At 41.0% G+C, this 15,034-nt stretch overlaps 2 protein-coding genes across 6 annotated transcripts in view; one reads left to right on the top strand and one right to left on the bottom strand.

The window, feature by feature from the left end:
• The first annotated feature begins 1,451 nt into the window (after positions 1 to 1,451).
• On the top strand, positions 1,452 to 4,321 carry sp5l (Sp5 transcription factor-like). 2 transcript variants are annotated; one of them, XM_072712955.1, is made up of 2 exons: positions 1,452 to 1,677; positions 2,529 to 4,321. In XM_072712955.1, exon 2 carries the CDS (start codon positions 2,679 to 2,681, stop codon positions 3,573 to 3,575), a length of 897 nt encoding a protein of 298 aa, XP_072569056.1. In that variant the 5' UTR covers positions 1,452 to 1,677; positions 2,529 to 2,678; the 3' UTR covers positions 3,576 to 4,321. The 2 variants fall into 2 exon arrangements, with proteins under 2 accessions (XP_072569056.1, XP_023700238.1); XM_023844470.2 differs by having other exon boundaries at positions 1,452 to 1,759.
• A 2,152-nt stretch (positions 4,322 to 6,473) lies between these two features.
• Positions 6,474 to 15,034, bottom strand: part of arhgef25a (Rho guanine nucleotide exchange factor (GEF) 25a) — a 61,983-nt gene continuing 53,422 nt past the window's right edge. For all 4 annotated transcript variants that reach the window (XM_023844465.2, XM_072712952.1, XM_072712954.1 and 1 more), the window contains 4 exons: positions 13,721 to 13,901; positions 12,962 to 13,170; positions 10,480 to 10,563; positions 6,474 to 8,698 (listed from right to left, as the gene is read on the bottom strand). In XM_023844465.2, coding sequence (XP_023700233.1) covers positions 8,696 to 8,698; positions 10,480 to 10,563; positions 12,962 to 13,170; positions 13,721 to 13,901 — 477 coding nt within the window. In that variant the 3' untranslated portion in view covers positions 6,474 to 8,695. The remainder of the gene's footprint in view (positions 8,699 to 10,479; positions 10,564 to 12,961; positions 13,171 to 13,720; positions 13,902 to 15,034) is intronic.

The raw sequence follows: 15,034 nt of genomic DNA, 5'->3' as shown, positions 1-15,034 counted from the left end.
AAACCTTGTCATGCTTAATTTGCCTGCCGGTGTCCTAAGGAGCAGCACCTGGCCCAGAAGGAGCATGACACACTCCTGACTGTCAGCTCTGTGAAAATGATCTTTGTGTCAAGCGATGTGCCGGTGAACGTCCGCCAATTCAATTGGACAAAGCCGGCTGATTACTTTTCCACTGGAGGTGGCTATGCACCCTAACAGTTGCAAAATACATAATTTTATGTTTAAACCACAAGAAAACCTGCTGAATACATAAATAGAAAGTCCGAAGACCACAACCAAAGACAAATAATTTCAAAAGGAGTATGTGAAAATAAATACCTTGTAGTTGTAAAAGTGATTTGTGTTATTTAGCATTTATATATCCTATAAAGTGGACCATCCAAAAGTGGAAACAAATAGGTCAATGATATGACAAAGACAAAAGTCTATTGTTATTCCGTAGGCAGTGAATAGGAATCCCTCTTGTTTAAATGCAGATGCACGGAGCAGCCAGGGTTACTCTAATGATAATTGGCCCGCCGACTTCCTTTGAAAGCTCAGAGTGGACAATAAGGCTACAGTATACGTGTGAGAAATGTGCCGTCAGGATCTGCATTTAATGCCTTAAGATCAGATAACGGCCTTAACTTGAACCTTGAAGTGTGACAATTTCACGGCGGGCCGCTGATTTGACTTGTCATTTACCAGAAGTGGGAGCTCGATCGGCTTTGATCACGTTTTATTCCAGCAGCTTTCTTACAGATGAGAGGCACCCAAACGAGTAAATCGCGGAGATCGTCATTCGTCATCAGCCAGCCATTAAGTTTGATAAGGACAGCGATGAGATTGAATAGTGTTGCGTTATTATGCTCTTTGAAAAACGTTTTATATAAAACAACGAATATACGTTAACTTAAAGTAAGGAAGATACAGAGATATGTTCGGGAGCCTTTTAGGCACATTACAGTTCGTCTTCTTGTGTTTATTATCTCGTTTTTTACCTTTAACATTAAAGTCATATCTGACCATTATAAATAAAGATTTATTACTGCCCCTTGATCAATGCTGCAATACCAGGGCTCTCTTGAGACATGAATGAACTTTCTTTTAACGTTTAATTTATAAATCTGGGTAGCATTTATTAATACTACTACTACTACTACTACTACTACTATTATTATTATTATTATTATTGTTATTATTATTATTATAGTGGTCGTTTTATTATTACGTAATTAGCCGAATATTTTACTCATCCATTCTTAAATGCCGGGCGACCTCATGCAGCCTCCATTGCCTGCATACTGGAGGGACCCCGCAGAGTGCAGCTATTCACTATAAACACACGACGCAATCAGACGGCCTTTGAAATGATCTCAAGGACTTATTGCGATTGGCTCTTCAGACACTTCAAAAGGCAGGGTCGGCTTTTGAATGTCTCTGGTTGCGAGAAACAGAGGGACTAAGGAAAGTTTCTGGAGGGCGAAGCCTGTAACGGGCACGGAGACTCTAAACACGTTTTATTGGATGTATCGATTCCAGAAACACATGGGATTATCCTCGTATTTCTCAGTTTGTTACCCTTTTGTTGGTCTTGGTTTCACTTTTGTTCTGGACCCTGATGACTGCGCTGTTCTTCGCAGATAGTTACTAGCTGGCGCGTGCTCGTGCGCCTTTCCTACGCAGCCAGTGTTGCAGGTGAGGAACGAGAAGCGCGCGCATGCAGATGGCTACACTTGCATTACCCAGGACTGACAACTTTCTGCAAACCTTCCTACAGGTTTGTGGACCATTTCTGTACATCTTATGCTTTTTGTCTTAAAATACAATAGCTGCCTACTGTAACAGCACGTATACCTCCTAGAAGTTGTACTTTTAGTCGGAAATTATCAAGGTGTTTTTGTTACACGTAACCAAATGTTACTCTTCAGAATTATTTTAAACAGATTTCTGTATGTTTATAGTTTTTTTGGGTAACATTTACTAAATTTAAAAATGCGTTAATGCATTTAAATGTTGTTAAATTGTTGATGGAAAAAGGCAAGTAATAAATGAATAGATCAATGGAATGTATGTCTTACGGAAGTCTACATTTTTTAAATATTCTTTATATATATTTATTATAATCATGGACTTTTTTCAAAGCCTAACCTTAGCTTGTTTGTAGTTACTGACAACTTTGTTATAGACGATGTTGCGTGCGTTTTTTTATTTAAATGATAAATAAAGCATTTGTTGTATAAATGAATCTAAGCTTCTTTTCCATAAACGTGGACTCTTTATTTGTACATATCAGTAGTTAATTTTTCATTGCCAGAGATGGGTAATCAGTTGAACGTGATTAGATGTAACTAGAAACTATCATTAGATTAATGTGTGTTATATATGTGTGATATAATTGTTCGGGTTATAAAATATATATTTTTAAAAACTAGTAAAACAACTAACAAACATATGCATTTTCTTTATCAGGAAATTTTACCATCACAAATATAATAATAGTTGGTTTTGTGTTATTGATGGTAATGTTATGCCTGGCCTGTTGGCAGGACCGCACCCCCAGCTCTTCCCCGGACGGAGGCCCCCACTGCTTGTCCTTCCTGCCCTCCACGCGCAGCCAGTCCTGGCCACTCGGCTGCAGTCCTGGGGCAGAGGGGCCCTGGTTCCCCTGCGAGGTGGCAGTAGGCTCCACATCCAGCATGTTTCAGCTCTGGAGCAACGAAATAGCACCTGGCTCTGGCCTCGCTGCCCATCAGATGCCCTTCCCAGTAGCTAAGGTTCAGTTCCCTGGACATGTGCAGTCTGCTCTGGGCTCCTACTCCCACCATCACCATCATCACCATGAGCTGCCTCTTACCCCCCCTGCTGAGCCCTCCACTGCATACTCCATTGATCTCTCCCCTGTCAAGGTCATTTCTTCCACCCAGGGACAAGGCAGCAGCTCCTGCTACAGTCACCCCAATAGCACGGGTCAGAACTTCCCCAGCTTCCTGCAGAGCTCCTCTTCCAGGCACCATCATTCTGGAGGACCTGTGGATGAGGGGCAGCAGTGGTGGAGCCTTCCACAAAGTAACCCCTCTCCCCCTAGCCATGCTTTCTCCCTGGGAGGGCAGCTCATGCTGGGTCACCAGCCTCAGATGACCGCCTTCCTTCAGGGCAGCTCCAAAGCGCTCCTGGGCTCCACTCGTCGCTGCCGGCGATGCAAGTGTCCCAACTGCCAGACCTCAGCCAGCGGCCTGGATCAGGGCAAGAAGAAGATCCATATCTGCCATATTCCCGAGTGTGGCAAAGTCTACAAGAAGACGTCACACCTGAAGGCACACCTACGCTGGCATGCCGGGGAACGGCCCTTCATCTGTAACTGGCTCTTTTGCGGTAAGAACTTCACTCGGTCAGATGAGCTGCAGCGCCACCTACGGACACACACCGGTGAGAAACGCTTCAGCTGCTCGCAGTGCGGAAAGCGGTTCATGAGGAGCGATCACCTGGCCAAGCATGTCAAAACCCACCAAGATAGGAGGGGCAGGGTAAATCAGCCCACAATGGAACCACAGGGGGGTGCTAGTGTTCTGCTCAATGCCATCAAAAAAGAGTAAGAGAACCAGAAGTGGAGAACCGGAAGCCAAGGACTGGCAGCATATTGCAGACCATGCATGCCGCATTTATATAAGTCGATACATTTACCTACGTCATATATTTTCTCTGTCGGACGAGTCACATAACTCCTCTGATCCTCTAATTGGTTAACGATGGTTAACCAATGGTTTTTAATTTAATTATCTTTCACAAAATAATTTCACACCCTGCATATTTCGGCCATAGTCCATGGTAATTTAAATAGAATTGTGCAGAATATACAGATAAATGCAAGAATAATATTTCATCACAGTTTAAATTAGCCTATTTATGCATACTTTAAAGTAAAATGTTTGTCTATGTATTAGAAACAAATGTTTGTAAATAATCTTACTAATGGGTTTAGGTGTAAAACACTATTATGTTGATGCATCTAAAATTCTTACAGTTAAATGATTTGTATTTTATGTAATTTCCTGTCATTTTCAAAATACATCCTTTGTTTACACGGTGTGCATTTGTTATATTTTGTGAAGGACGAAGTCATTGTTTGGAAAAGTCATGTAAATAATCCACTTGCCAATCAAATGCCAAGAAAATGAGACAAGTCAATTACAAACAGTCAAATGTGTAAGATTTTTTCTTTCAATTTTTGTGATGTATGCCTGAATAATTTGCTAATACTGTTGTTCAAATTTGTACAGAGTAATGTAATATCTATTCTGTGTCACAAAAACTAAAGATTTTTTGCCTTTTAATAAGATGATTACTGAATAGTGTGGTTTAATAACATGTCAAGACATTTACAAATGCATAGGTTTCTTTAAAAAGAACCAGACAATTCCAGTAAATTTCCAATGTAGGCTTATATTAAAGACAATGAATCTCCTATTATGATTTGCTTAATCATTTCTATGAAATGCTTGAACAATGGCTGAAGGGCGGAAAATCACAGTAATTGGATCCTCTGACCCAGGACTCACTGGAGGGATTATATCTCTCGACTGGCCTGGGAACGCCTCGGCGTCCTCCCCGAGGAGCTGGTAGAGGTAGCTGGGGAGAGGGAGGTCTGGGTATCTCTCCTGAAGCTACTACCCCCGCGACCTGAACCCCGGACAAGCGGAAGATGATGGATGGATGGATGGATGGATGGATGGATGGATCCTCTGGTGCTCCTACGTCGATGAAGGTTGCTTCCTTTGATGTGACCCTTGTGAAACATAATACCAGGAGCCCCACTTCCGGACACACTCCTAAGGCTGGTTTATACTTCTGCACAAAATCTGCATCATAGGTAGCTACGTGCCCTACACTGTAGTCTGATGCCTGTAGTTACATTTCTGGGGAGAAGCATTAGGGTATCGCGTAGGCGTATAGGCGTGGGATACACAGCTACGCCATACCTGTGACATGTGATTGTACACAAAAATATAGATCAGTCTTTACTCTCACTGTCAATCAACCGAACAGTCGTTTCATCATCTTTGGGGTAAGCGCGTGGCTCAGTGGGCTGAGCCTCTTTGGCTGTAATCGGAAGGTTGTTGGTTTAAGCCCCGTCTCACCATGTTTGCAGATCCTTCAGCACAGTCCTTAACCTCCCCCTCTCTGGGTGATGCAAGAGGTGTCTGCCCTTTTTTGCCAAGCTTGTTCTCACCTACGGAGAGCAAGATGGGATAGGCAAAAAAGAGAATTTCCCCCTGGGGATCAACACCATAAAACCATCTCATCTTGCCACTGTCCAATGCTGAAGTTATATTTAATCAAATCAGCCCCAAGTGCAGCCTGTGTAGTTACAAATCATTACTGACATGGTATTTTTTCCGGGAATTAAAGACAAAATGCATTGCTTGAAATATGAACAAACAAACTAATAGATAGATAATACTTGGTTATTCTTCAAAATGCAAAATCTCTTTATATGAGTCCTGCATATAATTAAATATACTCATTGCTGTATTACCAGAATTAGGTACCCTATGTACTAGATATTATCCACTAGGGGGCAATAAAACATCATTCATCCACCTATCTTCTAGCCTCTTAGTCAGGGCTGGGAAGGTTTCTAAAGCCCAAGGCAAAGGGCAGAGCTGCACCCTACATGGGATGTGAGTTGATTACAGGACACACACACATAATCATACACTCGGGGTAATATAGAGATTCCAGTTGGGCTCCGGGAGGAAAGTGTGATATAAAAATTGCACAACCACAGAACAGAGCTGGAATTCTGAAACTCCAAGTTGTGAGGCAATAGTGGCTCCAATTGAGCCATTGTAACAAAATATTATTTATCATTTCCTTACACCCATTATATCTTAAGACCCATATCGTAATTATGTGAGTAATTAAGAGGCTATTTGTACCTTTGTTTGTTAAAAGTATATCTCAGGTCATCCTGATTGCCTGGCCCATGCCAGTACTTGCATGAGGAAGGTTATGTAGTATACATTTCATAACTTTATACCATCAAACAGTAGCTTCATTATATGTGCCGTATTGCCAGTATTTGTGTAATATGTAACAAAAATAACAGCATAATAGGGGTTTTATTTTTGTATATTTAGGGCCCATATTACTGTTCTTACTTGTAGTCTTTCAGTGCATTCAGTGCAAACAAATTATTACCATGGTGAATCTAAATTGGCCTTGTAGTTGTGTGAGTGTGCGTGTGCGTGTGAGTGTGTGCGTGTGAGTGTGTGCGTGAGTGTGTGTGTGAGTGTGTGCGTGTGAGTGTGCGTGTGTGCGTGTGAGTGTGTGTGCCCCGCGGTGTGTTGGCGACAGCCCAGGGTTGGTTCCCGCCTGCGCCCATTGTTCCCCGGGATAGGCTCCGGTCCCCCCCCCCCCCGCAACAGCGTTTGGGATTAAGTGGTTTCAGAAAATGGATGGATGGATGAAATTATTACCAATGGAACCATACATAAACGTAAATGTATTGTTTTTTTATTTAGTTAACAAACATTTTAATTAAAAGCAACATGCCCCATTTTTTATACATTACCCTTTAACACTGTGGCATACTGCATCCGTGCATTTTGTACAGCACTTATCCAGTACAGTGTCATGGTGACAGCCGGATACTCATTAAAGTAATTCAGGTTAAGTACCCTGCTGAAGGGTACAATTGCATGCCCCACAAGGTTTCATAGAGCTATTTTAAGACCAAAAGATCTTCTCTCAGGCCTTTATATGGCCAAACAACAGTAAAAATATATTTACAAATTAAAACCTTAAGCAGTTAACATATAGTTTACCTCCAGCTCAAGATATGATTGTCAGTAATCAGAAAACATCCTATTTTATATGAATTCAATGGGAAATGTCTGTCAGGCTGGTGAAGCTTCCAGTGATGGTCCTGAAACAAACTGCATGCCCACAATCATGTGAATTAAGTTTGGAGAACTTTTCCACTGAGTTCCATCCTTTCATTCACTTAGTAAATTGTATACTGTATATGTTTTGTGAAATGTGGGCTTTGGTACATTTTCAGATCCTTGGAATTCAGTCATACTTTTAGTTCAATTTAAATTACATAAAAAGAACATATTTCTGGACATTCCTACACAGTCAAAATATTTTTTGCGTCTTTTCATCTATAATCAATGGTTTACCATAAAAATACAAAATGAGTATGCACAAGAAAATACTCTGCACTTATTTCCCTTTGAAAATTATTATGCCGCATGAATTCAAAAGTACTGTTCCTGCCTGCATATATCACCAAATGAATCACAGGAATTTCTGTACACTTTATGCATAAATTGCTAGCAACTGCTACCTACACTGTAGTTTCTCAAAAGAAAAAAATTACTTATAGGAAGTAATGGCACGAAATTTATGTTGTTTTGCAGCATCTATGTAGCAAATTCAGAGATTTAGTTTTTCAATATTTAATTGTTTTACCAGTTTACTGCAAAACATGAAATGATTTGCTACTGAATTTCAAACCTGTACAACAATTTAAGTCCTTGAAAAAGACTCTTACATTCTAATTGGCTGAACACATAATCTTTTTTTTTAAACTTGAATGGATCAAAAGACTAATTTGACATAATTTAATTTTTTTAATACTTCGGTCCTAAAAGCTACAAAAACGCCACGACTTTGAGCTTACAGAAGGCAGTTTGATGTTGAAACTGAAGACTGATCAGCATCAAGTGACCAAGGTGTGTACATGCCTGTTTGTTTATCTCACCAGTTTTATTACAAACAAAAATCATGGAAGAAAGAATTCCTGGTCAAACTGAAAACACATGTCCTCCCGTCTTCTAGACTATGGGTGAAAGTACCCAGTGGGCACATGTGGTTCTGTGATGCAATGGTTCAGGTGGAGCCCAGAGGGGGCCTCTAGCCTACAGACCGCCAGCTCTTCCCTCTCAATCGTGCCGGAGCCCCCATATCTCCACATGGATCCATGCTCAAGCTTAATTCATGATGGCAATGGAGGAAAAAGCTTCAACCACTGCCTTTTCCAAAAAAATCCCAAAATCATTAATATATTACAAATGTGAGTTCCAATAAATTTATTGTCTTTGTCACCAAATGCAGAGAGAGTTTTACTTTTCACCGGTCCATATGATGACAGTATTGGCATCTCGAATCTGAGTCTGAAGAGCGTTAGCTAATAGTGTGGGTGCAATACTGTGCTAAAAGGTCTTTCCATTACCCAGCGAAACACCCACCCACATGCATGCACAGATCCCTCTGTTTAATGACATCCCAATTTCAGTATGAGGTTTTCCATCAGCAATTCATGATGCCCATTTAAAAAACAGATGGAGAGAAACAAAAACTGTAGAAAAGCGGCAGACGCCAGATGGCCGTGCTAAAAATAAAAAAAAAATAATAAAAAACCATGTGGACTGGCTTCACCATTACATATCACTCTTGCCAGAATGTCAGGAAATAAGTAAGGTCTGAAAAATCTGAAAACAACATCATTACATGATAATAGGGGCACAGGATCTCCTGTAATCTGTCCAAGATGCAGCATGTTAGCTGTTGTAGCCTGGGTCTCCGCAGAGCTCACAGGCTGTCTGTCCCGCAACAGCCGCACCTGCTCGCATCCTCACTAAAGTGCTGGGGCAGTGGTTATGCGAGACTCCACTTTTCTTATTGGGACTCTGTGGTCACCTGTCCCTGGTCACTGCATGGGGAAGACAGGAAGCACATAAAGCTCAGTGAGCCGCCAGACAAAAATAATCAATATCACATCTATTAATTGGAGATGGTTATATTCAACACACTCTGTGCCATTGAGTAATTCCCGGTTATTTTCTATTAATATATGCATGACCTTGTAGTCTCAAAGTCTGCTATTGTTAGCTTGTTGAGTCATAATGAAAGGAAATGGACTGAAAGGAAACACAGAAAAAGGGCCCCTCCCATGCAGATGCTGATTTGGGGATTTTATAAACACCTCTGTGATCCGTGGATGCACGTTTTTCCACAGTGACGGCATGTTTTTCATGCATTAACATATCTTCTTATCAACAAGATAATTGCCATTTTTAATCACTTGCTCCCCCCACTTCTCCGTTTCCCCTTCCTAAGGTACAATTAATGTCCGCTATTCAAACTCTGAACTGATGAAAGCCAAAAAGATCTGCTCTTTCTTAAACTACAGATAAGGGTTTAAGAGGGAGCTGAAAGAGAGGATGACCTGACATTTGTATTTTGTCACACAGCTTGGTACATGGCAGTAATCTTACAAAGATCACTGTCGGGTCTCCATGCGCTGATCGTGAAGCTACAGGGTAAACAGGCACATTCCTGACCGCATTTCTGTTTCCAACACCTGCCCATGTGACAAACTTTTATCAGGGCACAGATTTAGCGCTAATAAACACACTTGTAACCACTACAGAACTATTAGTCCACAAATTGGTCAACATCAGAAGAAACACAGAGCATGTGAAAGGCACAGAGCTTCGCCCCATTAACTGCTAACATTTTGTAATTGTTTTTGCAAATCACCAAAACCAATTGCTCTCAAATTTTGGGGGAAAGCAATTTGATTACTTTCACCCAAAGCATTTAACAGCACAGGCCATTAAAGCCACTTTTAATCCCCTCCCAAGTGAAATTTCCCCCCACTCTGAAAAAACAAGCAGAAGTGATAAGAATCACTGGCATCCGTCCCTGGGTCTGTCTCCTTCCTGTTTGTCATGTTCCATGCTCATCAGTCCTGAATAAATTAGATAAAATGTCAAGCAACTTGCTATGACAGGAATGGAGGGTGGAGGACACTGAGTATTTAGTCGCCTGGCTGCTACAGAGTTGCAGGCCTGAAGGCCAAAGGTTGTAGAGCCTTTCGAAGAGGGTCGACGCACAGGAACAAAGGTTTGGGCTCTCATGAGCCCACTGCACTTTTGGAACCATGTTCCTTCATCAGTTCCCAGCCTTTTCTACATTTCTACAGCAAATTCACATTTCATGCTGTGCTCCTAACTTTCCGCAAAAGGGTTTTAAATTCCTTGTAAATTTTTAATACTATTGGAACTACTTATACTCACATGTATCATTCTATTTTCTTGGTAGATGTATTATTGTTATACAAAACCCAAGATAAAGTGATTTGATAGATATAATAGCTGAATAATTATCATTGCAAAATCAAATAAAAAAATATCGCACTTTAATAATCTTAACCATACCATATTAACCTCACATGGAACAGAACAAAGATTTATTTACATATAAATAGTAGATTTAACTGATTTGTTACTGAATTTCAAACTTGTACAATGACTTAAGTCTATTAAAAGAATTTAATGTACATCCTTTGCAACACTTTAAGTCCTTCAGGGCTGTGATACAGAGTTATTGCAGTAATTGTGCATTTCCTTTTAACTTGTTTTGTAGGTATTGGAGATGGAACTGACAGGTTGTATGTCTGCCATATTGCCAGCAGGGGGCGCTATGTACCTGCTTTTGCTGCTGTGCAGGAAGGCACTGGCCCTTTGAATGTCCGTGGCTGTGCTGGGATGCTAGTGGACGACACTTCTCAATCTGCAGAGACAACGAACACAAACGGGAAAGCAATGGAGAGCTTAGAGTCAGTCAGTGAAGAAGTATTATGAATTTAAGTAGACTGTTCATGTTAGGATTAGGATCGGCATATATAAATAAAAATAGTCTTTGATTAACCTTTTTTAAAGTTTGCAGACACATTTTATCAGTGAAGATTTGGAACTGATCAAATTTTGAAAAGAGAAGGGAACTCACAGACACTTGACCATGTTAGGGTGGTAACTTAGAAAGTATTTGACTGATCTTTTTCAAACTTTGCAGACACATTGCATGAGGGAAAGATCATATTTTGAGACAAATCACACCAGGCAACACCTCTTAGTGGCATCAAAGGGAAGGGTGACTGCAGAAGACATTTGACCTCGCGATCATAGTAACTCAAAAAGTACACAAAAATTTCATTTCAAGGCGAATCACACCAACATTTGAAGCAGCAGTGCTAGGTAGCAGAAAAGGAAGGAAAGGGTGACTGCAGAAAACACTTGATTTTGTGAACACAGTCACTATATAAAATTTTTATGGATCTTCTTCAAACTTACCAGCATAATCTGGGGCCTCATTTCATTTCATTTGGAGATAAACTGCACAAAAACTGAAGCAGTGTCACTTAGTGGTGACACATGAAGGGACAGCCACAGATGCAGATCTGGGGAACCTGATTACACTGAGTCACACAAAGCTGAGCTTTATAAAAAGATTTTTTGAGGGGTGGGGAGAGTGTGTGGGGGGCTAGAGGCCGTAGAGGTTGGGGGGGGGTGTGAGGAGTAGGGATTAGTTGAGGGGAGGGGTGACCAGGCTGTCTGGGGAATGCATTGTTGTCATTCCAGCAGTGTCTAGCTTAAGTAATACTCACTACAGTGGTCTACATATGACAATTATATTTGTGAAATATGCCCAACTTCAAACTCTTTCCAAAATATAAGAAATTTTCCCACTGGGTGTCAATTAAGTTATATTCATACTTCCAAAATCAATATACAGCGCTCACAGGAAGTCTTGGGACACTTGCTTGATTCAGGAAAAATATTGCAAATTTATCGGTTTCATAAGAAAAATCATTACTTTGTTCAGTTGCTTACAATATATATATATATATATATATATATATATATATATATCACATTAGAAACAACCAGTATTTTAAAACAAAACATTAATTTAAATTAAAAATAAATTGAAATGCAAATTATACTTATAAAAGAGCTGTTTGGAGTTAAAAAGTTAATTGACAAGCAGTCTCACTGGGTGCTTTTTAATTAAAAGCATAAAACACCAAACATTTGTGTTTAGTATCCCTTTGGGAGCCAGTCCCTACAATAGCAATTAATAGCAACATAGCAAGAACTGAATGAGTCAATCAAAACATAATAAAAATAAAAAGAGAGAAATAAAATGTCTGTTCTGAAGATATGCGCAGGTATGTTAAATATTGCTTGTCAATGGACTTTTGTTATTAAACTAATACATTTGCAACAGTTTTATTAACAGAATTAAGCAAGCATCCCAAGATTGTGTGAGTGCTGTATGTACAAACTGAAACCTAGTGATAACACATATGGGGAGGCATAACAATCAGGGCCCCTTCACACTGTACGAGTGTTATCAGGCTAACAATCAGGGCCCCTTCACACTGTACGAGTGTTATCAGGCTAACAATCAGGGCCCCTTCACACTGTACGAGTGTTATCATGCTAACAATCAGGGCCCCTTCACACTGTACGAGTGTTATCAGGCTAACAATCAGGGCCCCTTCACACTGTACGAGTGTTATCAGGCTAACAATCAGGGCCCATTCACACTGTATGAGTGTTATCAGGCTAACAATCAGGGCCCATTCACACTGTGCAAGTGTTATCAGGCTAACAATCAGGGCCCCTTCACACTGTACTAGTGTTATCAGGCTAACAATCAGGGCCCCTTCACACTGTACTAGTGTTATCAGGCTAACAATCAAGGCCCCTTCACACTGTACGAGTGTTATCAGGCTAACAATCAGGGCCCCTTCACACTGTACTAGTGTTATCAGGCTAACAATCAGGGCCCCTTCACAATGTATGAGTGTTATCAGGCTAACAATCAGGGCCCCTTCACACTGTACATTGTACTATCAGGCTAATAATCAGGGCCCCTTCACACTGAACGAGTGTTATCAGGCTAACAATCAGGGCCCCTTCACACTGTACGAGTGTTATCAGGCTAACAATCAGGGCCCCTTCACACTGTACATTATACTATCAGGCTAACAATCAGGGCCCCTTCACACTGCATGTGTGTGTTATCAGGCTAACAATCAGGGCCCCTTCACACTGTACATTGTACTATCGGGCTAACAATCGTAGCTCCTTAACACTATATGTATGCATAAACAGGTACCCACCTCCTGCACATCAGAGTGTCTGTGGCTGGATAAATAGAGGGACGGCAGTGATGCATTGTAGGACCGCAAGCTGGGAAAGCGCTGTCTGTCAATGGAGGCAGAGGAGTGAGGGCGAAGGGCGGCGGCGGCGGCCATTGGGTCCCGCATGGCCCGGCCCAGGCTGCTGGTCTTTTTCTCCAGGCGCTGGTACTCAATCGGTGACTGCAGGGCTGCAGAAACGGTAAGAGGAGGAGGAGTGGCTCAGGTATGAGCGTGAGAAGGTGTGGTGACCCAGAGCCTGCTACCTTTCAGCTAAACACTCATCACAGCTGAAGCAGCCTGTGAGATATCTAGACAAAATGGTCAAGTAAAATAATTTAGAGATGTAATGGACAGGCTTCCCGTCAAAGGTGTATTCCTGCCATCGGCCCTGTGTTTACTGGGATATGATCTTGGCCCCGTATAAAACTGTACTAGATCAGAGGTTAGAAGAAGGATGGATTGATACATTGGTGGATGGATGCAGAATAACTCCATTATTTTAGACTGCCAAACACATTTATTTCTGCATATTAGTTCTACGAATAATCAAACCATCCACCCTTCCATCCATCCTGCTTATCTTGGTCTATGTACTATGAGTGATATCAGTTTGATTTCTGATTTGTAAATTTAGCATGAGCATCACATGAAGCAGCTTTAGAACTGTTTCACACTGGAGCACTAATGACTCACAAAATGGTTTATCTTCAGACTATGAATTTCACACGGAGACGTTACCATTCAGGAAGTTACGCTGGGTCTCCAGTATCTGGACAATGTCATTCACCCAGGCTCTGCGGATCTCAGGGGTAACGGCCTGCAGGACGGAGCGAACCGTGTTGCCATCTGCTCCACGAGACGTCAGCACAAAGCGAGCGGGGTCCCCATCTGGCCCGTCTTCCACCCCCAGACAGCTGACCTGGAGGGTAAGCAGGGTCACATGATAAAGCACTCACCAGTAAAGATGTACGCTGCTTACACACAAGCAATTCAAAATCACTTAGGTTTGAAAGCAAACAACTTTCAACGGAACTCAGTCACACAGACACTCCTATGAAGCCTTATAGAGTACACATTCACATACGTCATTTCATTCAGGTATGGAATCTTTGCTGCTTGCATTCTTGGTGCAAGTGATTCTAGACCTAGTTTTATACACAATAAAAATAATAACAGCTTTTAAAAATACAATCGGCCCTCTGTATCCACAGGTTTCATACCCGTGGACTCAACCAATCGTGGATCGAAAATATTTGAAAAAAATATTCCAGAAAGTTCCAAAAAGCAAAACTTGAATTTGCTGTGTGCTGAGCACTACACTGAATCCATGTAAATGAAGTGATGTCTACATATACAGGCTTGTTTTCCTTTCATTATTCCCTAAACAATACAGTCTAAGAACTACTTATATAGCATTTACAGTGCATTAGGTATTTAAATCATCTCTAGATTACTTTTCGGGAACATGTGGGTAGGTTATATGGAAATAAAGTATATAAGGGACTGGATTTTGGCGGGGCGTCCTGGAACAAACATCCTACAGAAAGCAAGAGACGACTCTTAGTAATGAAGATAGGATCTCTGTGTAACCACTTATTTCACTAATGCCAAAGAGAAGAAGTTTTTCACTTTTTCACTCTGTACTGAATGAGCAGTGACAAGAGACGGATGACTCATGAGTCAATGGACTCAATGACAATCAGTACAAAAGAGTGCAAAGATTATGTGCTACGTAAAATTACATTCAAAAGATAAGTGACTAAATTTAATAGCTTTTTTACTTATCCATCCTGTTATATAACAGTTAAAGCTGATATTTGACCTAAACATATAACAGCAAATGGACACACAGAGCCTATATGTTCGTATACCTATTGTAGATTCTGTAAATAAGCTCCAAATGCTGAAATAAGTAAAATAGTTGCAAGATTATGTTAACCACATATTGACTCAGGATCTCTCTCTCTCTCTCCACGTCAGCAGTTTAAACCCCATGGTAGTGCACACCAAGCATTACTTGGAATTTCCCTAAGCATATCTTCATCTTTCATA

The sequence above is a fragment of the Paramormyrops kingsleyae genome, chromosome 6 (genome assembly GCF_048594095.1).
Source record: "Paramormyrops kingsleyae isolate MSU_618 chromosome 6, PKINGS_0.4, whole genome shotgun sequence".
Lineage (NCBI taxonomy): Eukaryota > Metazoa > Chordata > Actinopteri > Osteoglossiformes > Mormyridae > Paramormyrops > Paramormyrops kingsleyae.
The sequence above is the reverse complement of the archived record's forward strand: the minus strand, read 5'-3'. Positions and strand labels throughout refer to the sequence as shown.

Excerpts from the sequence above, each read along its gene's own strand:
- sp5l (XM_023844470.2), top strand. The coding sequence starts at position 1,700 with ATGCAGATGGCTACACTTGCATTACCCAGGACTGACAACTTTCTGCAA. Across the intron at positions 1,760-2,528 it reads TTCTGCAAACCTTCCTACAG|GACCGCACCCCCAGCTCTTC; the intron begins GTTTGTGGACCA and ends GCCTGTTGGCAG.